The 27,205-nt window shown below is 47.5% G+C and overlaps 1 protein-coding gene across 4 annotated transcripts in view; it reads right to left on the reverse strand.

The window, feature by feature from the left end:
- Positions 1–3,209: 3,209 nt before the first annotated feature.
- Positions 3,210–27,205, reverse strand: part of SLC35F3 (solute carrier family 35 member F3) — a 168,063-nt gene continuing 144,067 nt past the window's right edge. For 3 of the 4 annotated variants that reach the window (XM_062641952.1, XM_062641953.1, XM_062641955.1), the window contains 5 exons: positions 14,172–14,391; positions 9,758–9,883; positions 7,149–7,341; positions 6,036–6,125; positions 3,210–4,876 (listed from right to left, as the gene is read on the reverse strand). In XM_062641952.1, coding sequence (XP_062497936.1) covers positions 4,632–4,876; positions 6,036–6,125; positions 7,149–7,341; positions 9,758–9,883; positions 14,172–14,391 — 874 coding nt within the window. In that variant the 3' untranslated portion in view covers positions 3,210–4,631. The remainder of the gene's footprint in view (positions 4,877–6,035; positions 6,126–7,148; positions 7,342–9,757; positions 9,884–14,171; positions 14,392–27,205) is intronic. The other variant, XM_062641954.1, reaches the window with a different exon arrangement.

Raw genomic sequence — 27,205 nt, forward strand, 5'->3', positions numbered from 1 at the left:
GTGGGTGCACCAATTAGCACAGGCGGGGATTTGACTAGGAAGAACTAATCTGTCTGTGCAGGCTGGTATGGACACAAAAGGACGGAGAATAGACAGAACAGCAATTTTTATCTTCTCCAAATCTCAGTTTAGTGATCTGAAGCCTGCTGAGAAAAGGTTTCCTTGTCTTTGTGACAGCTCGTGGACATCAATGGAGAATTCCGTAAAACAGTCTGAAAATCAATAGGCTACCTAGACAAGTGGCGATTATGACCACCAGGGAGTGACAGGGGGGTTGGAACTAGATGATCTTAAGGTCCTTTCCAACCCTAACTATTCTATAATTCTATGATGAAGAAAAAACTAACCCAGCAGCTGGAGGTTTAGGATTCTTCTGAGGTGACAAAGTAATTCACATTAATTATAGGCATTGTTTTTTAATGCTAATATTCCATTTTTGTTCAGTTGTTAGGAAGGAAGAAACAGAAGAAGGAGTATTTTGGGAAAAAACAGTCAATGGTAAGGTGGGAACACTAATTCTTACTCTTCTATTGGCTCCTGATTAGCAATTGTCTAAGCCTACCGAGAATGCGACAAGCTTGCTTTGCAGCAATGTCAATGCTCAGCCTTTTGCAGGAAAGCTAGATGGGAAACTGGGAATCTGCCTGTTCAACAAGCAAACTTCAACTTTCAAAGCTGTGTAAATGACAGAAGGAAACTCATCTGAGTTTCATTTGGATGCCTTCACATTTCTGTGGCATGTTATGTACTAAAAGTGAAGAAGTGGTTTCTAGTTCTCTCTGAGACTGAAACACATCCTAAAATTCTTTCTAAAAAATCCAGCTGCATTCTTGCATTCAAGTATTGTATTTAATAATGCATCAGCTGCACCAATTACTTATAGTCACTGTAAACATTGTCTGTGAAGTGTAGGTGTACTGTACCAGATGGGATTGCTTACACATGCACAAAGGCAACATCATTCTCAACATGATATTTGTTCCCAAGATCAATATAAATTTTCTTAGCAGCCAAGCTAGCAAGTGACATGCCTTTGACCAAATCCAAAATCACATAATGAAAGAGATGGTTTTGTTTACAAGTCATGAAGGCATTTAAAATGTGTAACTGGCCAAAAATCACAAAGAGGGTATGAAGCGACTTACTCTGCTTACTAGGCTGCAGGCATTTTGAAGCTTGGCAGCTTCAGAAGCCAGAGGGACAGACAGACTTACTGCTGGGAGATAGCAAAGCTATGTTCACTGGCCCATAATGTATACTCATAGCCAGCAGGGCAGGAAACACAAGCTGAAGTTCATGTTTTGTAAGTCCTTACAAATCTGTCTGCTCGGACCGCTAACGAGTAGAGAAGAGAAATATGAGGCTTATTTTCAGAAACATTAGTTTGAGTTACTGCTTCTGTCCTTAGGACTGTGATTTCCTCTTAAAAGAATATTTTTAGGCTGCAGGTGCGCATCTGTTCATTTGATTTCCTTTTTGCTTTCACAAGATCTTTCAGCTCCTTTTTTCCTTATGTCTCTTTCTAATGTTCAGGACTTTTAGATAAGGTGCAGGGATTTTTGAAATGCCCTAGAACATGACAACTGAAGAAGAAAATCTCATTGCTTCTCTTTCAAGAGTTTTGAGCTAATTAAATTTACCCATCAAAAACTATTTGCTGATAGCAGTTTCTGCAAAGACAGCTTGCATGACACCTGGACTGTGAAAGAGGCTTCTCAGTCTTGGCCTTTGCCAAGGAGTAACTCAGGTTTGGAGGCCTTGAAAGACTTAGTTCTTTCTGTAGGACGCATCGGGGACATGGAGCCAAACTCCTTATAGCTTATGACTCCAGAGTAAGTACGCAGATGCCGTTTCTTCAAATGAATTGTAGCAAGGGGAAGGTGAGTGTCTTCTCTTGGAAAATGTTTCCCAAAGGCATTTCTGTCCTGATACCATCAGCAGTGTTTCTGTGCTCCTGCTTCACACCAGCTGCATTGTCCCTGGCTTCTGTTCTTCCCCATTCCTTGAAGAAATCCATGTCCCAGCCTGCTTTCTGAGTCCACGTAGTCCAGGCGCAATGTATTGCCTGAAGAAATATAGGTAATTTCATCCGATTAATTTGTCTGTGTGTAATTTACAGTTGCTTAACATGGGTAAATCTAGTTTGCCCAGCTCCTACTTGGAAGAGAGTTTGTAATAGAGCGCTGTTTGAAATCACAGCCCTTGCATCTATTTAGTCTGTACTCGGGAAGGATAAGCCAGCAGAAGCAATGACAGTTGCATCAGGCAAATCACAGGGTTTTCCTGGTGCTGCTATCCATTCTGGTGCATAAACTCCCCCACAATCCTATAGAATGTTAAAAAATTGATCTGTCATTTTAGTAATAAACGTACATTAGTTGCAGTTTTTAAACTGGCATTTAGAGCCTTTTGGATACCTATGAGACTGCATCAAACACACAGTGAAATGGAGTGCAGCGATAACAGAAGATGCCACGTATTTGGACTAAGGAAAATGGAAGGACTATTTGTACATTCTTCTCTGGCTTTGCCTCAGGCAGGGGGCTTGGGGAGGGTGTGGATTACTTCAAGGATGACAAAATGATGTGCCCAAAGATGGAGTAAACTTTAATATGAGAGCTTTGAGATCAAGTCTCTCAACCAGTTATTAGAGTTGTACCTGGGCTCTTGTCCTGTGCCTTACCCTCCCCTGCTTCCCAAAGAAATAGGTTAAAGATCCAGGTGTGTAAGACTGAATGGGACAGTGGTTCTGAGCAGCTTCCCACAGCCTCAGATTTTTGCCTGTGTGTATAATCTCTGTTAGCAAGTCTTTAGTATCTGTTTGGTCATGAAGAGATTATGAAGATATGGAGAAAAAACATATGGCTTAGCCTAGGGCCTAATGATTAATGTACAAATTTGTGTCCCATCCATTGTCCCTAAATACCTCTTAGCATATGCATGTATGGCTGCTCACCAATGGTTTCAAAGGAAGCTCTGCTTTTCTTTTGGTCTGCTTCTGCTGGACATGTGTTTCCTGACTGATGCCTGACATCAGCCTTCCAGGAAGACTAGAGAAGACTTTGCTGTTGAAGACAGACTGGCAAGCAGTGACAGACTGGCAAGGGTTGCATTCTATCCCTTTTGATTGCTTTGGCCCAATACCACCCACAGTAAAACAGGAATAGAAGTGCAGTCAAGAGAAAGAAACAGATAGCATTGACTGAGGCTGAGTTTAAAATCTTTTATTATTTAGCTTTGCCAAACAGATAATGGAATCTGAAGTTGCTTTGCTAAAATGTTTTGAAGTGGATGCCACCCCTGCCTGAGACAAAGAGGACCTCAGTGGCAGCAGGGACCCTTAGGGTATGGCAGCAGTTCAAAAGAACACTTTTAATTTTGTATGCAACAATGTAAACTTCAAAAATAGTAAACTATAACCCTTCCCCCCCCACTTTTTACATAGCATGTGATCTATCACAGATAGAAATTTAATGGCGAACCAAAATCGCGTAAGTAAACATCCTGGTGCTTACAAGTTTCATAAAAAGTGTTACATTTGATGTAAATATCTCACATTTTTACTCTTAACACTCACAATTATGGAGTAAAAGCAACTGGTGATTCACCCCCGTAGTCCGTGCTCTCAGACTGTACATCAGCAAACACGCTCCTGCCAGCCCCTTTGATCGTTTTTGGTTGGCTTGTTCCACACATGACCAAGACTTCCCCTTCCTCACACTGGTGTTAACCAAACGCAGCTTCACACAGGGGTAAAACCTGTGCAAGTGAGTAAAGAACCAGGTCTGCTGCATGCAAATGTACGTGTTCCCACAGAAGCCACGGCGTGTATGGAGCGCACGTCCTGATGTCGGTGGGAATTTGGGGTCCCCCGGGGCCGCAAGCCTGAGCCCTGCCATTGCAAATGCCTCTTGGCAGGACCTGGTTCTGCGTGGATAAAGACAAGAGTTCTGTAGAAGGCACTGGATTTCTCTTGCATGATTTTATACGTGGACTACAGTCATGTGCAGAATAAGGAGATTAGTGCTCTAGACTGCTTTCTCTCTAGTCCTTTAGTGCAAGCATTTTTAGCACTTAAATTTTCTCCTGACTGCAGTGCAACATGCGCTCACCTACATAGAGTGATTTCCAAACCTCTTTCCTTCCTTCCACTCTTCCCCCCATCTTCCAGTCCCAGAAAGTTTCCCTTTTATTTTCCGTGACAACTTTCAGAGTACAGCTCTGGTCAAAAATAAAGGTGTGATGTAGCATAGCATTTGTTTCTTTAAATCACAGTGTGCAATGCATCATTCAGTACCTAATGTTCAAAATGTCTGCCCTGCATTTCATGAAAATCGTTCTTTAAAATAACCTATGCAAATATATTTTGACTATATATTACATTCATTTAAAAAGAGAAGAGAGGTTCTTGGTTTGCAGGTTTTTTTTTTCAGTGTACTACTTAAGTGAAAGGTCTGATGTGAAAAAAGTACAAGCAAACTGGACATGCCAAGATTCAATGCCTTAGATGGTGATCATATCAAAACTGTACAGGTATGTACACCATGTTGGACAGGTGTGCTTCTTTCCAAGAAAAGACCTTTGCATCATCATAGATAAGGTTAACCACAAAGTTTTGTTAAAAAGAGCATTTAATGAGCAAAGGATGACATGGAGGGACGAGTTCTCCGGCTTTTGTTAGGCAGTCCTGAAGTAATGTCTCCATTCCCTTCAGGGATTTCTTCCTTCTTCCGGACTTTGAGACGCGTGAGGAGCTTTATTACCCAGACGTCCCACTCCTCTGGCAAGAGCAACAGGAGAAAGCCCAGGCCAATAATGATAATGGCGATCACCCGGACACTGTTGAAGACAATTTCACTCGTGTAGTGATCAACAACTGTGTGGGACATTGAACAGCTGTTATTACATGGAACAAAGCATTAGGACAGTATCCCTATCCCTCCCCTTTGCCTCCCCAGGTCTGGAGGCTGGCTTCAGCAGGAGAACATGGCCATGGAGGCAGTGGTGGCAGGAACACTTCCTGATGATTTAGCACATAACAGGGTATGGCCCCCTTCAGAGCAGGCAGAGCTGGCCCGTGGGCTCAGCATGCAAAAGGCACAACACCTGGAGTTGCAATTATTGTCTGCAGTGGCATCTTCTCCCTTGCTCACCGACAGCACAGGAGCTCCCACTGAGGTCCAGGTACACAGAGAAAGGGGCATTTCCCTCCCCAGCACAGCAACTCCTTCGTGCTAATTTTAATTCTCACCCTGACAGCCTCACTGAGTAAGAAACCCTGTGGACACTGAGCCATGCACATGCTCTGTGGGATCACGCCACTTGGTACCAAAACCTGCCAGGGCCACCAGCAGTGCCTGGCCCTTCATGCCTGTAGTCAGCACAAAGCTGGGATCTTCTGCCTGCACCGTGGCACCAGTTCAGCCTGGCTGGCTTTGGGAGAGGTGGCTCTGGTTTGAGCCGGGGTTGCCTCTGCACTCGCCTGCCCAGCACTCTCTGGCTCTGCAGTCTCTTGGCTTTCACTAAATTTCAGAAAACAGTCAGTGAAATGTACCAGGCCATGCCCAAAACTGAATTGTCCAGAGCTCTTGAAAAACACCTGCAATGCTGGTTACCAAGGCAAGCAGAATTACTAGTATCTGTTTACTTTAAAATATAAGCAATTTTATTTGGTTCAATTTAGTGTTAAGCCTGCCCTGCAGAAATCATTAAGAATTGATTTCTACCTCATCCGTGACTTGTCATTCCAACCTCCGAGATCTACTTTGAAAAACAAATCTACTTTGTTTTTCAGTAGCCAGGCTTCTTTGGACAGTAATTTAAAAAGCAGTTTTAGAGATTATGAATATTCATGTAATGTTATACAACACATTTAACACATAAAGAGTGCGCTTTTTATCTAGGTTCTCTCCATAAGTCTTTGAGAGAAGATGCAAAACATGTTTAATAAAGCTATTTGATTGTATCCCTGCTCTGCATTTGAAAGGCCACAGATTTAATTTATTCATTAAGATGCAAAAGACAGAAATTCTTACCTGCATTCACTGGGACACTCAGCACAATTCCAAGAGAAATCAAGGTGGGGTAGGTAATAGCAATCCCAAAATTTAGTAGAATATTGAATGCTGAAGAAGGAAAGAAAAACACTTTTTACTACAGTGAAACTAGGCAGAGGGCCAAATCACTCTTGTTCTAAGGCGATTAGCTTCAGCAAAGTCAGGACAACCTCGCCAGTACTGACCATGTCAGGAGCTGGGGCTGACTGTAGTAGTACCTATACATCACACAGCCCAGTGATCTCCTGCCAATTGCTGTTCTGCTTGCTCATAGAAACCTTCCATTTGAATCCACTGATAAATAAACTGGAGTTACTTGTAGAGCCATGTGTTGTGACTGTTCTGGGTAAGAGGAGCTGGGACTCAAGATAGGTATGGAAAGGGCTATTTCCAGTAGAAACAAATGGAACATTCTGGGAGATGTGATGGCATCATCCTGTGTAGTGAGCAACTGTGGCAGCACAGTCCACATATCTAGTTTGACAGGGAACAGCATCACACTTCTCATGACCATGACTCATTAAGGCTTAGATTTGGCATCCCTCCCAAGCTGGGCTCCCTTGGTGGCACAGCAGAGGCAGCAGAACAGAGGAGAGCCACCTACCTAATTCCCATCCATGCTGTGCAATGCTACATTTTCAAAACTTTCCTGCTCATTAGGAACAACAATTAGCTATTACTGAAATCAGCAGAGGCACTGCAGGTTGGCCTTGACTTGCCTGACCTAACCTGCTCGCTCGAGGGATGCTGATGAGCTCAAGGTAATGCCCTGCCAGAAGGGCTGCTTCCCATCACAGCCCAGGCAAGTCTCGCTGTCTCTCTCAAGCAGAGTTCACAAGTAGGAGTGAGGACAAGCTTTACAGTTTACTCCCACAGCACCTTCTAATGAGGGCCACAATATTATGGCTTGGTAATAACAGCAGAAGTGGGTTCTGCATTGCCACCTAGGAAGGGACCCTCTGCATAATTTCTCAACCTAATAACTGGGTTGAGAAGAAGGGAAAACAGCTCCAGAATGTCAGAGGTCTGCAGCAGCCAGTTTTGGGAACCCTCCTCCACCCCGAGCAGTGTGAAAATCTCCCATCTACTCACTCAATAACAGAATTGAAAATCCACAGAGGTTTCCCCAAGGAATGATGTCAAAAGAGCTCCAGTACTCCACTTTGGTAAAATAAAGGATGACAGGAATACAGGTAACGAAGAGGATGTTGAAGACGGCTAACACAGACAGGAATAAGGCAGCTTCTCCAAATTTAGCACTGCCCAAAAGAAGTTTGAATAAAACCTACAAGAGGAAAACACATGGGTTTAACTCTCTTGCACCACTCCTCTGGAGGGCTGGTTGCTGTCTTGGCTCCAGTGGCTCCCAGAATGCTGGCCCACTGGTCAGTGGTTGGGGCCAGTGGGCTGCTGTCAGTCAGCACCTATATGGCAATGCTTGCCAGACACTTGAGGTGGCTGCTTGTGAAGCTGTGATTTCCAGCTTGTGTGCCCCAGCCTTCTCCCTGCTGGGAGCCAACTAGAACACAGGAAAGGGCAACCACCAAAGGAGCCCATGCAGGAAGGGGGCTCAGCACCTTTGGTCCTCTGGATAAACTAATATTAAATCCAGAAGACTTGGTGAAGCAGGGCAGGGGTGAAAAGAAAGCAACCTGTGTGATCTCCTTGCATGAGACATCACTGGTCCAGACCTAGAGCTGCCACCTGAGGAGCGCTGCCTTGCTAAGCAAGCACAGTCCAAGCTGCCCGGCTGTCCTCCTGCCTTGTCCTGCTGTGCACCATGGCCTGCCCACAAGCACTGCTGTCCCTGCCTCCCAACACATGCTCACAGTGCCAGACCACTTTCTCCCTGGGAGCTTGTTCCCAGAAGGCAGATAGTGCAGCAGCAGCCTCGCAGTCTGGAACACAGCTGCAGCCTAATGAGACCACAGGGAGGGATTTAAAAGCTTTGGTTTGTTAACGGGAGAAGGGATAAAGACAGAGGAAACAAGGGATGTGAGTGGCCCATTGAAGAAGTCCCCGCAGACAGATTTGGTCTGGTGTCTACATCAGTTTTCCACATAAACTGGAGAGGATCCAGCAGAACCCATGGGCTCTGGGTACAGCTCTCCTCTGCCACAGGCTGCAGACTAGTACAGCTGATAGAGTCTGACTTACTGTTTTGTGCTGGGATGGCCAGCCCCCTCACCAGTGTCCCTTTGCCTACCCAGAGACCTGCAGGCAAGTCTGCAGGGCCGCCATGCTCATGGAGCTGCTGCCTGCTCCCACCACCTCACAGCTCTCACTGCCAGTGCAGCTGCGTTGCCACTCTGCATAATGGATTACTCCTCATGTGCCACCTGAGGATGGCTTGTTGCCCCTGGCAGGGCTGGCAGCTGACACCAGCAGGCTGAAGTGTGTCTGGGGTAGAAGGGCAGGTGGAGGTGGTTCTGCTGCATGTGGCACAGCTTATCTGCTGGCAGAGCTGCCTGCGTGCTATGGCACAATTCACAGAAACTGAGCCAGGCTGTGGGAAGCAAGAGCTGAGTGGCATTCATTGCAGAACAAGCTGCACAACTCCATCTGCCCTTGCATGCAGGGTGTACTGCAGTGAATCACCCTGCCAGCACTGCCACCATCATCTTTCTGTGCGTGGGCTCTGGTGGAGCAGCACCTGCAAGGTGCCATAGGAGAAGGGGCAGAGCTCGTATCTAGCCTTGAATAACCCTGCCTGCCTGCAGATGACTCCAGATCCATGGTGTTTCCTTGGGTCTGGAAAGCCACATCTCTCTTCTTGAATCTCTCTTCTCTTTCGTTTTCTTTTAGGGGAAAGTGCTGTATGACACTTCACAATCTCCCTTATGTAAGACACAGGCTGATCTGAAAAAGGAGCAGAAAGCATTGCAGTGCAGTGTTGAGGGACATGGACAGATGCTTCCCAGTTTGGCGAGCCTCCATGGATTGCTTGCGTTAAGGCTGCAGGGCTCGCCTGGTCAATTTCTGTTGCAGGACTGGAATGGTGCAATTCATTAGGCCATATGGAGTCATCTACACCTCATCCTGGTCTTTCTACACATTCGAGCTAGGGTGGGTGACCCACACCCTACAAGTCCTTGTTCCTCTCTGGACTGTGACTCTGAGTGCCATGAGCAGCACAGAGGCAAATGCATATACGTGTCCCAGGCTACATGAAACAGCTCTCTGCTCAGCAGAGAAGGCTGCATGTCCTCTTACACACTGTGCAGTTTAACCTGCTGGTCCCTGGATGAGACCTTGTGCTCTGGATTCTAAGCATGTAATTATTTCCATGATAAGCAGCACTTTAAGCCCAATGCACCTACATATGCCACTGAAAGAGGACTGGCAAGGAGAGGTAACAAACTGACTTGAAAAAGAAGCTAAACCTCTGAAAGGTGCTTCCAGGGCGAGTGATTAAATCTAGCACCTGTGGAAAAGAAGCCTCATTTCTCAAGAATGCAGGGCAGCTCTAGTTCTCCTGTGGACACTGGAGAAGACTCTTCCCAGGAAAAAGGAGTTTTCATCCTAAGTGAATGCCTGAATGCAGTGTTGTAGTCAGTGTGCTTATGGCAGAGCCTCTGAAAGAAGGGAATGTGGCACTGAACTGCATGAAGGTCTGCAAGTAAGACAGGAGCAGTTCAAAAGAGTGAAGAGGGTGACAGCCACCTTTCAGGGTGTGGAGGGGAAGACCAAGGTGTGCTTACCTTGTAGAGAGCAGACATTGAGGCAGAGCCCACCACCAGGGCTATCCCAATAACTGAGTGGCTGTGAAACCCATCAGCGTACGTCATCATAACTATCCCTGCAATGGCAAATATAGCAGCCACAATCTAGTTGGAGACAAAGAAAGAAAGCAAGAAAAGTGTTACTAGACAACCACCAACACAGAAAAACAGGTGAGCAGGTTTAAATGAGAGGGCAGTACTGCATCATCTGCTTGTGTAGAAAACTGGAAGCAAGCCCTGCCTGATACCCATGGAGCCAGTGCTGCCTCCCCTCTCTATTTCCCTGTCTGCAGAGAAGCTACAGGCAGAGCTGTGAAGCAGTTCTGCCATGGAGCTGTGTGGCAGACCAGAACACTGGTCCCAGTTTGTCTCGGGCTGAGCAGAAGGGGGATTTCATCTCTGTTATTGGGTCCCTGCAGCCTCTGCGTGACAATAATGCAGAAGTAATAGTTCCCTGGAGCTTGCAGGGAAGGCTTTGAGTGCGGTGGAGGCTTTGGAGGAAAAAGGTTTTTGAAATAAACAGGGGAATAAAACTCTTGCAACCACTTTTCAGTTCATACACATCATTTCAGAGAGGCAGGTTTAGTCATCCAGCAACGCCTGAAGGGAGTCGTTCCAGGGGGGGTAGCATGGATACAGGCTGCAGGGTCAGCAGCTTCTCTGGGACTATCCTGCCAGATGCCTCAAGCCTCCCCAGGAATTAATTCCAGAGTGAAAAGGGCTTTCTGCATGCTCTGTGCCTCATGGCTCTGCTGTGGTGTGAGGCGTGCCCTGCTTTAAAACCACATTCCCGTTGGCTGCACAGTCATGGTGATGCTTCTATGACTGGGATAAATGAGTTTATTTTGACCTGTAGCTGGGTCAGTGCCAGCCAACTGTGCCCTCTCCTGGAGCCAGCCTGGGTTTTAAGACCTATCCCCAGGCTGCGCTTCCTACCAATGCTGCAGCTTCTCTGCGGTGGAAACTTAATGAGCATTAATGAACTGCAAAATGAAAAGCATCCAGTTTTGCTTTTACTGTCAGGGTCTGACTGACTTCAGGGCACCTCCCAGGAGGCTGGGTCTCTGGTTGGACAGGAAGATTATAATTTGGGATTTGTTAGTCTATTTATTTCCAAGTCCCACAGGCAGGTGCTCTTGTCTGTGTGATACGTACACAGGAGTACCTGCCAGTGATGCCTCCCTTGGATCCTGAGCTATTTTACTTACTGTAGCATGCAGGGGAACATCGAAGTCAAAGATCAAAGCAAATAACTGCAGTCTGCAAACAGTTTTGCTGGGGCACAAGTCCCTGCCTCTTCTATTGAGCATGTCACAAGTGTCAGATGAGTCTCAGCCTCACCTCTCATCCTGCCTGTTGACATGCCAAGCATGTCACATACGCTTTCTCTGTCTATCAAGCACACCATTAGTGGGGTTGAGAGCCTGCTTGCACCACACCACAGCTGCCAGCCTGTGGTTACCTGCAAATGCCTCAGCACCACAGCAGTTCTGGCACCCGCAGCTTCATTACATGTGTGTCCTCTCTGAAAGCAATACAACAGCTCACAGCCCTGTTGGACCATTGCTCTGGGCACAGTGAAGGGAAAGGGGGAAAAGTGCAAGGGAGAGAGGTAGGCACTTACAAGTGCCTGAGTGGCTAGGATGGGATTTTGTAGCTTGCTCTTACATTTAAATTCCAGCCAAACTGTGATTGAAGTGCCAGCTGCACTTCTGAATGCCAAGTGGGATGTTTGTACATGCTTAAACCCCACTGAGCTGTGCCTTTCTCACCTGGCTTCTCCTCCAGCAGGTGTGAACAGGGACACCCAAATGTGCCATCACAGCTTTGCTGTGGCACCATCTATCCTGTGATGCTGCCACGGGATGGAGCGGGAGCGTGGGATGATGCTAGCTGAAGGGCAAGGCACTGTCTCCTCTGCTGCCTCATCTGCCAAATACCCTCCCAAAAGCTGCTTCCAAAAGGGTCAGCAGCTCTGACTCAGGATGGCCTCAAGGGACCAGAAGCTTTGGGGCTGGCCTGTGTGTTGGCTTGCAGTCCCTAAGTCACTCTGGGAAAAGCCCCAGCACCTATCCTTCGTCCTGGTTGCCAGTCCCAGGAAGACGGCTTTGCTCATCCTGAGGCTATCCCTCAGCACACCAGGCAGTGCCGTGCTTGCTGCCACTATCTTTTTACTTGAGCTGTATGGAAAAGAGGAAAGAGGGAAGACAATGAGTCTCTCCAAGAGAGTCCACATTATGGCACTCCGCAGACAGGAGTGTCCCCAGCACTCCCACTGTGCCACATGAATCTAGGCAGCAGGGCTGCTCTGCTGCCCCAAGCCCTCTCGGTCCCTAGGGAAAGTGCCTTCTCACTTGCATTTTGCCACAGCTTAAGGTGCCACATCTGCACAAGAGCAATGAGCCCACTGCCTGCGAGCCCCTTCCTCCTGCACCCAGGTCCCTTGCTGGCCCATCACCTGGGAAGGAGACAGCTGTGTTCCTCCTTGGGAACAGAGGTGGCTTTCTCACCCCTCACCAGCACTGGGTGCCATATCACATGGCAGGAGCATCACACAGCCCCTACTGCCTTGGCCCCTGTTCTGGGTCTCAGCTTCACTGCTGCTCTCCCAAGGCAGTGGTGATAAGAAATGAAGGACAGCTGGACATGGCCAAGACCACCACTTGGATCTGCTTCCCTGCTCCTTCCATTCCTTTGGCCCCAGGAATCCATAGCAGGATCCATCCTCCAGTGAGTGTCACCTGCCATGGCATGAGACTTTGCCTAGCTGGGAAGCTGCTGGAGAGCCCCTGATCACTCTGGCTCTTCACACGGAGCCATGTACCCAGGAGAGCACAAGAAGCATCTCTGTTCCAGCTTGTGTCTGCCCGTGTGGGTATCCCCACACAGGTTCCCACAGCCATATCCAGTGGTGAAAGATGGCACGTGCAGACCACGGAGCACACTGCACACACAGGACAGCAGTGGTTGGCCCTGTACACACCTCCTCTCCTGGCATCCCACCAGCACTACTGTAGGCAGTGCCACGAGGCAGCTGAAGACCACAAAAAAATGCATTATTCTCTTTCTACTTTGCTCAAAATGGCCATCACATGCAGCCATGGTACCGATGGCACCCCCTGCCTCCAGGACCATTTCAGGACATCCTTGCTTCTATACTAAAACCCCCGGTTAATTTGTTTTCAGGTACTGCTACCTGGGCGGGGGGTGGGCAAGAGCAGACACCATCTGGCCAAGTTGGGGTTTTGGCAGGTACATTTTGCAACAATTCCCTGAGCAGCCTCTTGGCTGCCACCACCGCAAGGCTGGCCAAGCTCTCCTGCCAAGCTCGCCTGCTGGAGAGCAGCACTTCCTGAAGAGTTAACTCTCAGTTGCTCCATGCAGCGAGGCCTGACAACCTCTTCTGAGCTCTGAGAGCACGGCCTGGGTGGGTGAGCAGAGAGCTGCTCAAATGATGGGCAGAAAACAGGCATTATTACTGTTATTGCTGTTAATAAGTGCCTGCTGGGGCAGTGAGGCAGGGGGAACACACTGGCACCTTGTAGTTACTCCTGGCAGGCCCCCCCCTGCCAGGGGTGATGTGCTACCCACCCTCCTGGCCCTGCTGCAGGGGACACTGCATGCTGAGTGCTGCCAGAATGACTGCAGGATAAGCAGGGAGCTGCAGGGTTTTCTGATAATAGCCCCAGCACACAGCTCCATTGCCACATGTAGGACTAAGGGTGTCACCAGCAGAGCAGCCCCAGGGAAGCGGGCTCACTGCGGGCCATGCCGCCTGGCCCCATGTCCACAGCAGCTGGCCAGATGCAAGTCCCCACGTGTTGGTGTTACACCCATCCTCCAGCAGCGACGCATACACACGTTTTGGCCATGGGTGGGCAAGGGCAGCCCAGCTGCTGCTGATTGACATGGGTGCAAAGGATAGCCATGCCACCCCGCAAGCCTGCTTTCACACATTGCAAGGTGTTTAAATTCACAGGTTGGGACCAGAAGGGCACTGCATGCAACTGGGGCTTGCAGGAATGTGAAGTTAGAAACCACTAGGTCTGCTGCCATAGCCTGGGAATAGTCATTCGGAAGGGGCCAGCAAAGGCTGATGAGCATCCACAGCAACACAGAGGTAGCACCTATCCTTTGTGCCACATCTGGAGCAAGTTACTTCTTTCCTGACGGAAAATGCTCAAAGGCATCAGGCTGGGTGATACGGGGGCTCCAGGAGCTCATGGGTGCCTGGGCAGGCTGCAGGGAAGGATATGTTCCTGCTCTGCAAGGATTTCTGTGCCCACGTGGCTGTCTGCACGATGTGCTGTTTGACTTGGCCAGCATGAGGGAAAGGGGAAAGGAAAGGCAGAAGGGTGAGGAGGAAGAGAGACAGAGATAAGGAGTCACTTACCCTTACTCCCATGAACCTGTCCCTCAGAACGATCCATGAAAGCAAGAACACAAAAGCTTTGTTGCAGCAGAACAACACGGAGACATCCGTAGTGTTTATTTTCTTTATTGCATGTAAGTAAAGGTAGTTTGTGAGTGTCCAAAGAACACCAAAGGGTGCTGCTTTGGTAAAAAACACCTTCAAAGTCAAACCATTGTCTCCAAAAAATCGGCAGCACTCCCTAAAACAAGGAGAGAAAGGCAGTGTTATTGCACAAACCAGTCACAGTCTGCAACAAGTATATGGGTTCCTTTTCTTACTCGCCTTCTTTTCCTTTGGGGAAAGAGGAGGGCATACCTTAAAGAGGAGCAGAAAAATAAGTTTCAGCTTGTGCTGTAGCACGCAGCACCTGCAGAGTGTACAAACACACCAGGGTGGCAAACATGGGAGGGCAGCAATGAAAGGGGCAAGGGGAGAGGTGAACCTAGGAGGTGAAATCTCACTCACCATGAGTGAGCACCTTCACAGTGGACACTTTGAAACAGTGTGGGGTTATCCTCCTCCTTTCACCCCTGTGGGCACCAGGATGCTGAGGGACCAAGGCTGGCAGCAAAGCCCTTGCTCTCCGCTCCTGGAAGGAGCCTGGTGTGGGGTTTTTCCACCCAAGGGATGACACCTGGCTCAAGCCCCCGCTGCAGCAGCAGGGGCAGGAGCAGGAGGAGGTGGCTGGCAGCTGCCTGCTCCCACTGGAGTGAGGACATGCACTGGGACATGGCGCAGTGGCACCCAGGGACATGCTGGGTCAGCTGGAGCAGCAGCGTGTAGTCAGGAGCTTAGGTGTGCAGTTAGGCCTGTGGATGCTGCAAATCCCAAGCAAGAGGCAGCCGGAGCTGGTATGGCCCTGGTATAGGGAAAGGAAACACCAGTGGTTTATTTGTGTCCTGGAGGCGCTGGCAGGCAGAAAGGGACAAGAGGTGGTGGGCACAGCCTGGCACAGCTCTGGGGAGGCAGAGGGTCGGGGCTGGGATGGGGCTGCCTGGGTCACCTGCCTGCCTGCAACCTGCTTCTGCCGAGCTGCAGAACCGTAGCTGCCAGCTGTGCTGCCTGCATGGAAATTCGGTAACGTGAGGAAGAAATGCAGAGGTCTGGAGGCCAAGGGTGCAGCCTGCAGAAGTCTGCAGGTGGTGGCCAGTGGTGGTGCCGTGCCCTGCGCTGGCTCTGCTTGCTTTCAAACCCGCAACCCCCGCGTCCCTCAAGTACTTCAATGAAGTGTTTTGCAAAATCTGAGCAAAGTTAAATTCTCCTCTGGCAATGAAGCCAAACAGATTTTGACTCTGCTTTGAATGTCAAGCTCTTTGCTTCCCGAGACTGGGCACGTAAGGCTCATTATCTGGAGTCTGATGATGGGGCTATATCAGGTGATTACCTAAAGAAACCAAAGACACTGGGGAGGGCTGCACTGCCAGGGTGTCACAGGCAGCCAGTTTAATGCTCTGAAGGTAAAAACATAAAGCCGGGCACAGTTTAAACTAAATGACCTTAATTAAGATTAATAGGAGAGGGACAGGAAGGATGTAGCCAAATGAAAGGACTAAAATGGAATTTATGTTGGGATTCATTCTGGGAAAGAAAAGTTCCTCCTGCCAAAAGCCTGTTCCCTACCCGTACAACTGGGTTTCACAATTTCACGCACAGTAGAACATGTGCTTTTACTGTACTGTGGGCCCAACTCTTGTTCAGTAGATACCACTGGATCCATATGCTAGCACCACCTGGCATTCGCCACCATCCCTGAAGCACCCAGTGTAGCTCCATGATGCCCCAAAGGACAACCTTGCCTTAGCATGGATCAGGGCCCCAAGCTGCATTTCTCCCTTTGAGACCTGTACAATAAAGCTTGGGTTTAGCTGTTTTTTGGCTGGTTTCACCAATTGCAAATTTCTTCTTGCAAGCTGGCTCCAGCTTCCGAAGGAGACCTCCTTATGGCAGGGGTTTTCCCATCCAGCATAAAGCTGTAAGGGAGCTTCTCTCCAAGAACACCTGGTGCTGTGGAGGGTGCTACCAGACATTCACCCACATGCACAGAGAGCCCTGTTGTCCAAAATGGGTGCACTGCTGAACTGCGGGTACTTTGTAGGGGAAGAAGATGGGTTAGATGGGTTTCTTGGACCTGGCACCTTCAGTGAAGTTGGAGGAAATAGGGGAAATGTGTATTTCAAGCCCCAGGATGGCTATATCCCGTACAATAACCCCCTCACAATTAGTTGTCTCCTCAGGTTCACTACTACTTATCAGGGAAAGTGATTTTTCCTCAGTGCCATAACACAGCTTGTGAAGCTATACATGGAAGCATTTGATAGAGAGGGTTGTCAGTGCATAATGGTAGATAAATAGTCATGGGAAGCAAGACAGGACTGTGATATAACCTATGCTTCAGTCCCCAAACAGTTGGAGGAAGAAATTTCTCCAGAAAAACCAGCCTTCAACTTTAAATATTTCAACAGAACATTTTGGACACAGTTGCTCCTGCTGTCCAGTAATTTCAGTTTTGCCAACAAGGATGCTTTGTACACAATGAGTATCCTGATGCTTTATGGATATGCCTTGGAAAAAGCAGAGCTGGTGTCCTGTGGTACTCCAGATGTGCCTGACTGCACCAGAAGAGCCTAACTATGAGCATTTTAACAATCTCATCTGCTAATGGAAATGTCACTTTTTAAGAAAGACAACCCCCCACCCTGCCTGGAGGGCAGGCTGTGAGTGTTCAGCATTCTTTGGAGCCCAACTCAGCACTGTGGACCCTAGAATGAGGCCTGAGCCCAGGTATCCCAAAAACATGGGTCAGATGGGGAGCTGGTATTGGTTCCTTCAGGTTTTACAGGACAAACTCCTGCAGCTCTCCCTGCCCATGGCAGGACACAAAGGGAGTCCTCTGTTTGCACCAGAGCGAGCTGGCTGCCTCCGGGCTGGGGTGGAGGTAGCATTTGGTATCTCCTCCTGGGACAAGTGTGCAGTGATGGCGAAATGCCCTGCTCCGGCAGGGACACCACCAGCCTCCTCTGGCTTTGACTGCCGAGGACAGCAGCCTGTGAAAGACTGGAACGGAAATGTCAAAGGATGGATACTGGAAGGAAAGTGTACTGGCTTAACCACTGCAGCAGTAAAAAAGAAAAGCTTGCTCCCACTCAGATGTGCTGTATCTGTGTTCACAGACAATCTGAAGGCTCACAGCTGAAATAAAAGGCAGGATTACACTGCTGGGAGGAGGTCTACATGTGAACTGAGAGAACTGCATTGTTATACATAGCCCTTGGGAAGTGGGAAGTGTTTTCAGAGAGATGTTACATAGTGGATGTGCCCGCCATGGGGTGTTGCTGAGGGGGCTGCTGAAGCAGGCACCTCTGCTGTGTGTCAGAGTAACAGGATGGTGCAGGTGGGAAAAAGCAGCACATGCTTGGCCTGGCTGCTCTCTTCTTCAGGGTGACAACTGGGATGGGTGGTGTAAAGACCATAAAGCCCATCCTGGGGCAGAAGTAGGTGCCTGGCTTTCAGGGTACCATCTGCATGGGATGACAGCGATGGGGACACACAGAAACCTGTTTTATAGAATTTATAATATAATTTATTATTTATAATTAATAAAAAAAATGTAAAAAATAAAGCATTAGGCACCACATGACATAACTGAGCCCACTTTACGCTGCTGTGGCAAAAAAACCCTGCAGTAACAGCCCCAAAGCAAGGTTTAGCAAGTTTTGACCAGCACCAGCCAGGCTGCACGTACCAGTGGTTCTCTCTCCCAGTTGGGGGCTCTGGTCCCCTGACACTTGTCACAGGGTGCCCCTGACAACTTGGCCTTATGCAAACATGTAATGTCACCTGGGAAAAAACACTTAGATGCTACAGCACTACAGGAACTATGCTGGGATGAAAAATACTAAAGGAAAGCCTAAGGCACAGAGAACTTACTGTTTGTATATTCACTCTAAATTGTTTGCTGGTTTCCTAATCTTTCATGTACTAGTTCTTGGTTTTGCTCATAATCATTTTTGTGTGTATCTTCATTAACCCAGCAAATGGCAAATTAGCTCTGCCCCATTAGGCATGTCTTCAGCACAACAGTACTAGCAAAATACCTCCGTTGCTGGAACTGAACATGCCCAGTGAAGTAAATCAGAAGTCGGCGGTACCAAAATTGTGTGCTAAGTAAGAGTTAATCATATTGAAAGCAGGTGCTGCAGTCAAATAAAACTTGCGAATAAAATGATGATAATGCTCCATTTTTTCCCCACTGAGCTCACAATTATCATAGATTATCATCATTATGTTTAACACTATCCATCTTCCACTGCCTGCTTTGTCTTTAACCATTGCTAGGTAGCCAGGAGGTTTCTCCACTGCTTTGAACCTTGTGCAGATGAATGTATAAAATTCTGCCGAGACTGGAAGGAACGCTTTTTGCCCCCATTTTGCAAAAAAAGACCCCTATGAAGAGGAAAGGTTGGCAAGAACCAGAAAAAGCACACACAGTGCATTCCCCTGGGCTGCGGTTTGGTCTCTTGATAACTCACTGCAGAGCAAACCTGTGCCAGAGAGGTTAATAAGCCATTGAAGCCGCTATAACATCCTTGTGAAAGGTGCAGCAAAGTAGAGATTTTCTGGGAGGAATACGCATCCTAAGGGGATACTTTGCACACGCTGGTTATTTCTCCTTTCCAGACCATTAGCTTCTGTCACAGTTTTTTCACCATCTCATTGCTCATACCAGAGCCTTCTCCTCCAAAGAAGGTTTGGATCTGCTGTTGTTACTAGCAGGTGGTGTTTTCTCCTTTGTAGACTGCGCTTCTTACCTTGACCTTGCAAGGTCTGTACCTGCAAAATGAATTTGGCTAAATTGCTCCTCATTTTCAGCAGAGTGAGCATCACCTCCCTGGAGCACAGGAAAGCTGCCACTGTGGCACTGAATCTGTCCTCTTGATTATAGATTGGCAGGCAAAACATATTTTCCTAATCCATGTACTGATGAGGCCTGCATGGATAAATAATCTGCAGATGCACTGTTAACAGTTGTAGGTTTTCCATTCAACACAGGAAAAAAGATATATGGACTTAATATATCATGCCACATCTTCGGGGGGTGGGAGGGGGGGACGACTCACAAGCCAGGTGCAGTATCCAAAAGCAAAGATGATGGATGATGTGCCCTGGCTGTTAATAGGAGGGAAGGAAACTATACCCAAGTTTAATTTCTCCCAGTTTAAAGAGGAATCCTAGGTCATTTTCTTATAACTCATCCACAGCAGCCCTCATGCATTATGCTAACAAGTGGGGGTAGGTCAAATACTGAGGTACAGATAAGAGATACAAGTTAAGCCATAATATCCCTCAAAAAATGCTTTCCAGGGACCTGCATGGTGTTTCCAAGAACACAGGATCATGCCTCCAGGCCTGCTTCCTTCCCTCTTGAGCCAGTGCTGACCTGAAGGGCAGTCATGACAAAACCAGCCTCTCTGGTGGGTGGATTTCAAGGTAGCGCAAGTGAAGGCTGAGCTTGTGAAACCCATTTTACAGATGTGCAAGCTTGGGCACAGGGAGGTGAATTCCCTGGGTGCTCAGAAGAGGCAGGATAAGGGCTCCCTCTGGCTGCACCTTTGGATAGCCGGGGATTTGCTTTTCCCGCATGTTTATTTTACAGCCAACTTATCAAGGCAGCCCCTGAGCGCCTTTTTCCTGAGTCACCGCAGGTTCATGTGCCAGCAGAACAGTTGCACGGAGGCTCCTGTGGTGTGTGTCCCAGATCACGAAACACTGTGAATAAATCCGCTAGCCTCAGCATTTTGCAGAGAGGAGCCCAGGGTTCCTGCCATGGCTTTTATTGCCCGCTGGTCCAAGGCTCCTACAACAAAACCTGCGCGCCCCTGCCTCCAGCTTTCCTCCTGTGCACCCGGATCAGCTCAGGAAAGCTGCTCCCCTGTGCTGAGAGGGCACAAGCTCCTCCTCAGCTTCCATAGGGCAGAGATCCGAAGCGTGCCCCGCTGCTTGGACTGCCTGCTGGGGCACATCGCAGGCCATGGCCAGGGCTGGGGGAGCACTGGTTTTTGGACTCCAAAGCAAGGGGTGTCCCTTTTTTTCTTCCTGGCATGTTTCCAGTGGCTGTTTAATTAATAATGGCTGGCGATGGGACACTGCTAAGCTGTTCAGTGAGTGACTCATCATGATCAGGCATCTTCCCTTTACCAGATCTGTGCCTGAGAAGAGCTGTGTGGCTACTGCCAGAATATCTCAAGCTTGGAGTACCCTGCCCTTAAAAAGGACAAGGCAGCAAGTGCAGCCTGTCATAAAAGCACCATTTTTGCAGCTGATTTCACAAGGAAAAGTTTCTTTAATTGAGCCCTCCTGTCTTCAGGGTCAGGTCAATTTCAGAACATGTCTACAAATCTTACATGGCAGGAAATTTGAGCAGCAGGTCACTCACAGACCATGCTGTCCTGCGCCATGCGATGCTCGTGTGCTGCTTCCAGCCCAGTAAGACAAGGTCCACGCCAAGCACATTAGCTCAAGCCACCACACTGAAGATTTTAACACTCCCTGGGGTGTCCAGACGAGGATCCTCATCCCGTGCTGTCCTTCCATGTGCCTGAAGGGGGGTCCCCAGCTGAAAAGCAGAGTGGGTTGCAGGGTTGTGTTCTAACCCCAAGCCCACCTGTGGGAAGGTCATGGTGACGGGTCTCAGGGTTCTGCTGTCTGAGGTATAACGTAGGACCCAGCACATCAGACCATGGAGGAGAGAGGTGGGAAGGTGGCCCACTGCCAGCTTCAAGTAACTGGGGGCTCCCTTCAGGGGGACTGTGGGGTGCCAAGTCCTGCCATGACCCCCAACAGCTCATCCTACCCCCGCTGAGACCTGAGAGCTGCAGCTGATGGTGCCTGCAAGGAGCTCTTCACCTTTCTGACCTTCCAGATGTGGATGGCATCAACCCCAGGGAGGGAGTCTGGAGGCTTGGGGTGCAGCAAGCCTGAAAATCAAAACCCCTCCCACTCGCTTTGCCCCGGAAAGCCCCTTGAAGACCTCCTTCCTGCAGGAGGGAACACAGACAGACCACAACCCACAGCCCCTTCCCAAGCTTGCAGCAGGAGAAAAGCAAGGACCTAGCCAGAGAACACCAAACCTTGAAACTACGAAAGGATGAAGAAGTTCCTGGTATCAGATACCCCATGACTGCTTTTCTCAGCTCTGGGAGTGAATTTGTGCAGTCAGTACATAAAAAAGGCTTGAACTGAAGCTTAAATCAACAGGTAGATCTGGGGGCTGTCACCAAACCTACCTGATGACATGAATGGAGAAATAATTGTTCAGGGGCTTAAGCAGTTTCTCAGGAATGGATGTTAATCCCCATCATCCCATGCATGTTGTTATGCTATTAAATGCAAGAAATGACCATAGAAGTCAATCCAGCATCCAGCTGCCACTTTTAAATGTCTGCATCTGATACTGGCTGTTACTTGTGTCTACACACAGTGTGGGACTGATGCTCTACCTTTAAACTTTTAATTATTTTGAGAGTTTCCAGCTTATTTGCAGAAAATGCAGTGAAATGAGAAAATTGTCTCTCTTAAATGAAGCAAAACAATCTCCAGGCTGATCTTCCATCTCTGCATTAGAGAGACAGAAGCAATTGGTTGTACTGAGCACTGTACTCGTGCCAAACCAGGCATTTGCACAATAAATGGTCCCAGGAAATGCTTAGCTATGGATTTACATAAAACACCAGAACGGCTCCAAAAGAAGCAAATAATACAAATCTTACAAACCACCTGATTCCCATTTCCAAGACAGATCTCAGCACACACTCAGAAGCCTTAATGAGATACTGTTTAAACTAACACTCAGAAAAAAAGTTTAAAAGAACAAGACCAAACCATGGGGAAGGTTCACATGCTGTGAACTGCCTTAGCAAACACCAGTGTGGGAGTCTTGGGTTGCAGACACACAGGAAAACATCTGCAGCTTCCCCTGTGGGATGGCCCTCCATTCCATGATTTGTTGTGCCTGGGGCACTAAACCTGTTTGGTTTGCTCTGTCCATTTGCAATGAAGAGCAGTAGTCCTAGGATACGCTCTACAGCTTTTACATATGTGACTGCAGCAAAGGCTGCGGGAGGAGGGTCACACTGGGATGACTATTTCATTTCAGTTTTGCACCAGAAGGTACTGCAGAATTTTGCATGTAGGTTGGTTGTTGTGGGAGCAGGCCACCAGCCATCTCTGATGGGACATCAGGGAAAGCACTAAGGAGAAGGTAAAGTCGCTCAGCAGCACTACAACACTGCTGATCCTTCAGAGGAACAGCACCGGCTGTAGCAGTGTAAGCAGACATTGCAACAAATTTCCTTGTGGAGTCACATCTGTCCATAAGCACCAGGGTTAGCTGAGCTCACGCTGGGGTGTGTTATCACAGCAACCAAGAAGTCCTGCTGAAAAGCCTTCATTCAACATGCTGCATGGGGCAGGCTGGCATTTGTGGGTCTGCCATCCATCCAGCGGCAACGTGCCATTTTGGGAAATGCAGCAAGTATTCCTGTCAAGCTTTCAGTGTGATCAGACAGCTGAAGCTGCAAATGGTACATTATCTAGCATTCTCTGGCTTTATAACCTAGAGGTACCTGGGGCTTGAACTGCTTTATATTCTTCTAGGTAATTGCTATTATACAAATAAAATGCAATACTGTTGCTATATGCGAGCTCCAAAGACCCACAGACCAGACAGACATCACACTTGGACATAGAGATGAGGTTTTTAGTTACGCTCCAAGCCCGTTTCATGGAGCAGCTCATTATGGAGCCCTAAGGAGATGCAACCCTTGACTTGGTCTGGCGCGGCTCACAGGATCAGCCCTAAACCTTATTAGAGCCTGCCAGAGCAGTGGCCAGAAGGAAACTTGAACTGGACATTTCCTCTTCACAGCAGCAGCGGCTGAAGCTGGAAGGGGCAGTGAGGGGAATGAAAGCTTCGCAGGTGCCTGGGAGTTACTGGTGTACCCACAGGGCACACAGAAGGAGGGTTCCTGCTGTATTTGGGGCAGGGCTCCTGCTTATACCACGCACCTAATGGCTGCCATCAAAAAACCAGGACATCAACTTCTCAGAGCAACTAAGTGCTAATGAATTCAGGCCTTCCTGAGGATCTCCCACTGCTTCAGGTCCATTTCCTTGCCCAGTGCAGCTGGGTGCTGTGCTAAGGAGCAGGGGCTGCGTCCAGAGTGTCCTGGGAGATACACTGGCACCAGTCACACCTGATTGTGTCCTGCATAGCTCAGGCTGTCTTATGAATGTGTTTGTTAATTTTGGCCTTTAAAAGGTGAGTTAATAACATTTTTTTTTTTGGTGGGGTGAAAAAACCCAAACCACAAACCCGCATTGTTTTTAATGTTACTTAAGTGGATTGGGCAATTCCTTGCAGCAGTTTGGAGAGGCACCTCAAGCAATGTTACACCACTTCAGTTACTGAAAAGTCTCCCAGGGAAAGAGCTAGAAAAGGTGCTGGGAGGCTGAATTTGAGGCCCATGGTGATGCCTTATCACAGATTCCCAGCATAAGCTTGGCTGAGTCCCACAGCCAGCCTGTCGCCCCTCGGCTCGGCAGCAGGACATGAGGGTACAGGCTCACTGTTATTTCCCAGGGCTGTGTTGAGGTAAATGCAAGTGAGCGTTTCTGCAGCATTTAGTGTGTGGTGAGGGACAGCATATACAAACTAAGGCAGAGAAAACCTAAACACGAGGCTCTCAAGGCTTTCAACATCATCACTGCTCTCCGTCATCATCCAAAATTTCCATTGTCGTCAGTGGATGTTCGGGGTGTGAAAGGCCTGCAGAGTTTGAAACTGTGCAGCGATTGCTTGCAGATGTCTTAAACTTGGCCTGGTGTGATTTATATCCAGCTTGTACTCTTCAGCTGTGCACCACTTACTAGTTTTTGGAACAGTCAAAATGAAACTTCTAGGAGAAGCTGGCCTCCTGTGAGCTGGATTTTTTGTAGCAGTTGGTACAGGTAGACAAAAAAGCATGCAAGAGTATTTCTAGTACCTGCTGTCTTAGCTTCTGGAAATGGAGGGTTTCGGCTTTGCTGATTTAGAAGCACAATGCTGACAGAAGGGGAACTGGGCTGTTGTTTCTTGGGGGAGGTAAGGAACAAGACAAGGGGCAATACCAGGAGGAGAGAAATGTCTCGGTGACAATCCTGGCTATGCAAACACCCTGAGATAGCTATTACTGAAAAACTAATATTAATGAAATACTAATATATATATAATTCACATATATATATGTGAAATACACACATATATTGGAACATGTATATAGAATACACATATATGCATACACTCACATGTATGTTTACTTTGGACCTTTATGCCTACAGTTAGTCAGAAAGACTATGTAGAGATACTGCTCCAGCTGGGCAAAACCCTGCCAGACCATGGCCCGTCTCCCTGGTGATGCCAGCCTCAGGCCACGGGCATAAACTATTGCCTCTGTAAATCCTTACTCCATAGCAGCATCGTGCTGTAATACAGAAAATGAGGGAAATAGGTCAGGTTCATAGCCTAAGCATTAATTGTTCAGCACCATGACAGGATACTGGGACAGCTGGGAACAGGAAGGCACCTGAGTCAGGAGACACCATCAACCTCGTAGCTGGTCAGTGAAAAGAAACAAAGTTATACAAAAAAGAAAGCTGGGAGCTCGCTGACATAACAGAGAAACTGGCGTTCACAACCCACAAATTGACTCTGGCTGTGTTAAGTAAACAAGGACACAGAAAGGAAATAATCCTTTCTAAATACTTGTATTTGCGGTCATTTTTAGAGCACCTTGTATCAAGAACAGGTGAATCTTTTCTGTTTGAAGTTTGTTTGCCTTTTTAATTACACTGCTGATGTCAATTTAACACAAAACCAGGGCACTCTGCCCCATACTCCCTTACTCTCTGTCCTTCAGTAATGTCATCCCAACCCCCCACACAGCAGCACAGCATGGAATGGGGAGAGTCCTGAACAACCGACCCATGGAAGTGGAGTGAAGAGGTCTCAAGACACTGGCATCTACCCTCATCCCAGAGTCTGATGTAACAGCACCCTTCTGAGCACAGTGATCTTTGAAAAGCAGCCCATGAGAAACTTGGCAGTCGGATGTCACATGAAGGAGTACCGCTGATGAGTCTGGTCACAAAAGGACGGTGTTATAAAATACGATGCACTTCTGAGATTCATATTTCCAAACAGCTTTACTTGTTTTGACCCTCCTCCCAATAGGCTAGTCCTTCAGTAAACATGTTCTATGACATGTTGCTGTTGCTGTCTGCATTAATTTTGTTTAAGACCTTAATATAAATGGTAAAACCAGAGCAATATGTAACACCAATTGAATGAGTCTGTGTTACTGGAGCATTTAGGTCTCTCAAGTGGCTTACAATAACTGAAAATGGCCTTGAAATCAATTACCAGTTGTCCAAGAGAAATATGTAATTTTAGGCTCCCTATATAAGCGCTTTCTTGTTAGAACAGTAAAGAGGCAAAGTAAAAAGTACTGACACCTACTGTGTTCTTAAAGAACGATTGGATAGTACAGAAATGGAGGCATAGCTGGAACTCCAAGAGAGTTTCTCCATGAAGAGTTAGGTAGATACAGCTCCAGTGAAGAGCTGTGCAAGACGTTCTACAAGTGTTGGTCAAAAAGCTGTAGATTTTTGTTTTCATTCAATTAGCTGGGAAACAAAACATTCACTGAAACAGAAACTTCTGTAGAAGGGAACAGGTTAAAAAAACTACAAAAAAAATACCGATAGAGGTTTTGAAATTGCTCCATTTGAAAACTTTAAGTTACCTCCTTGGTTTCTACTGGAAGTGTGGAGTGGCACCCGCGGGTTACCCTTGTGACCCCACTGTTGGCTATTACAGCAGCCACATTTGATGTTGAGTTTTCCTCCAGCTGCTATGTCCTACTCTCAACTTTCTAGCCAACAACCTCCTTAGAAATAAAATGAGAACATAAACACCTAATGGGGTCATTAGCCCTCACCTGCTTCATTCAGAATGAAGTAAAGTGAGCATGATATTAAAAAGAACAGAGAAGAAATACAAGGAGGGGGAAAGAGATGAGATAAAACTGATTCATTCTACAAGTAAACAAAGATATTACGGCACTGAGGTGATTATGCTGCTTAGAGGTTACAAGGAAATGAGATTTCTTTGAAGCCCTTGGGAAGACCAGAAATGAGAACAGTGGTGAAGGACAGTCAGGAATTTGAAGGAAACAGAACTTAAGTTTCAGATTTGTCAAATGTAAAAACCAGACTAAAAGTTGAGATGGTGAAGCAAAATGGTGCTTGTGGCTAAAAACTGCTGGAAACTGTGAGTGCCCCTCTGAACAGGATGCTAGCCATTATTATGTATGTGCTTGGATGGGAGATGTAGTTGTTCTTCAGAGGCCAGGAAGAAATTTCCTTTGAGTCTGAAGCCTTCCACAGATACAGTGCTTCAGAGTGCTGAGGTCTGTGTTTTAAAAATGTAAAATTACTTAGATGAAGTACCTCATATTTTTAAGATTTTACTCTTACACGATAAAAGATGGTAGAACATCGAAAGTCTCTGGCTGAAGCATGGTGCCACATAAGTAGGAAAGCACAAAGCAGTAGGATCTTGTCATTAGAGTGCATGTGCAGAGGGAACATCAGTGTGGTTTGGATCAGGCTGTTACAGCACACACTGCTCTCCCTCCTAGTGACATTTTTAATGTACGTGTTCTTTTATATTTTTATTGCCTACTAAATGGTTTCCTTTGGCTCTGCTTTATGTGATCCTCACTGCAAAGAAAACAGTTCTGTTCAGAGAAGCACTTTGCAAACTACCCTGATGAGCGAGCCAGAGCCTCACTAGCATCTAATGCGCCATCCTGATCTTGGCTGTGAACCCACAAATTAGGATTTCAACCCAGTCATCTCTGAAGGTACCAATTGACTTTATGATTAGAAACCAGAAAGGAGCCCTTATCTGCAACAGT

The sequence above is a fragment of the Pezoporus occidentalis genome, unplaced genomic scaffold (assembly GCF_034315485.1).
Source record: "Pezoporus occidentalis ecotype Australia unplaced genomic scaffold, CSIRO_AGI_Poc_V1 ctg7, whole genome shotgun sequence".
Taxonomy (NCBI): Eukaryota; Metazoa; Chordata; class Aves; order Psittaciformes; family Psittacidae; genus Pezoporus; species Pezoporus occidentalis.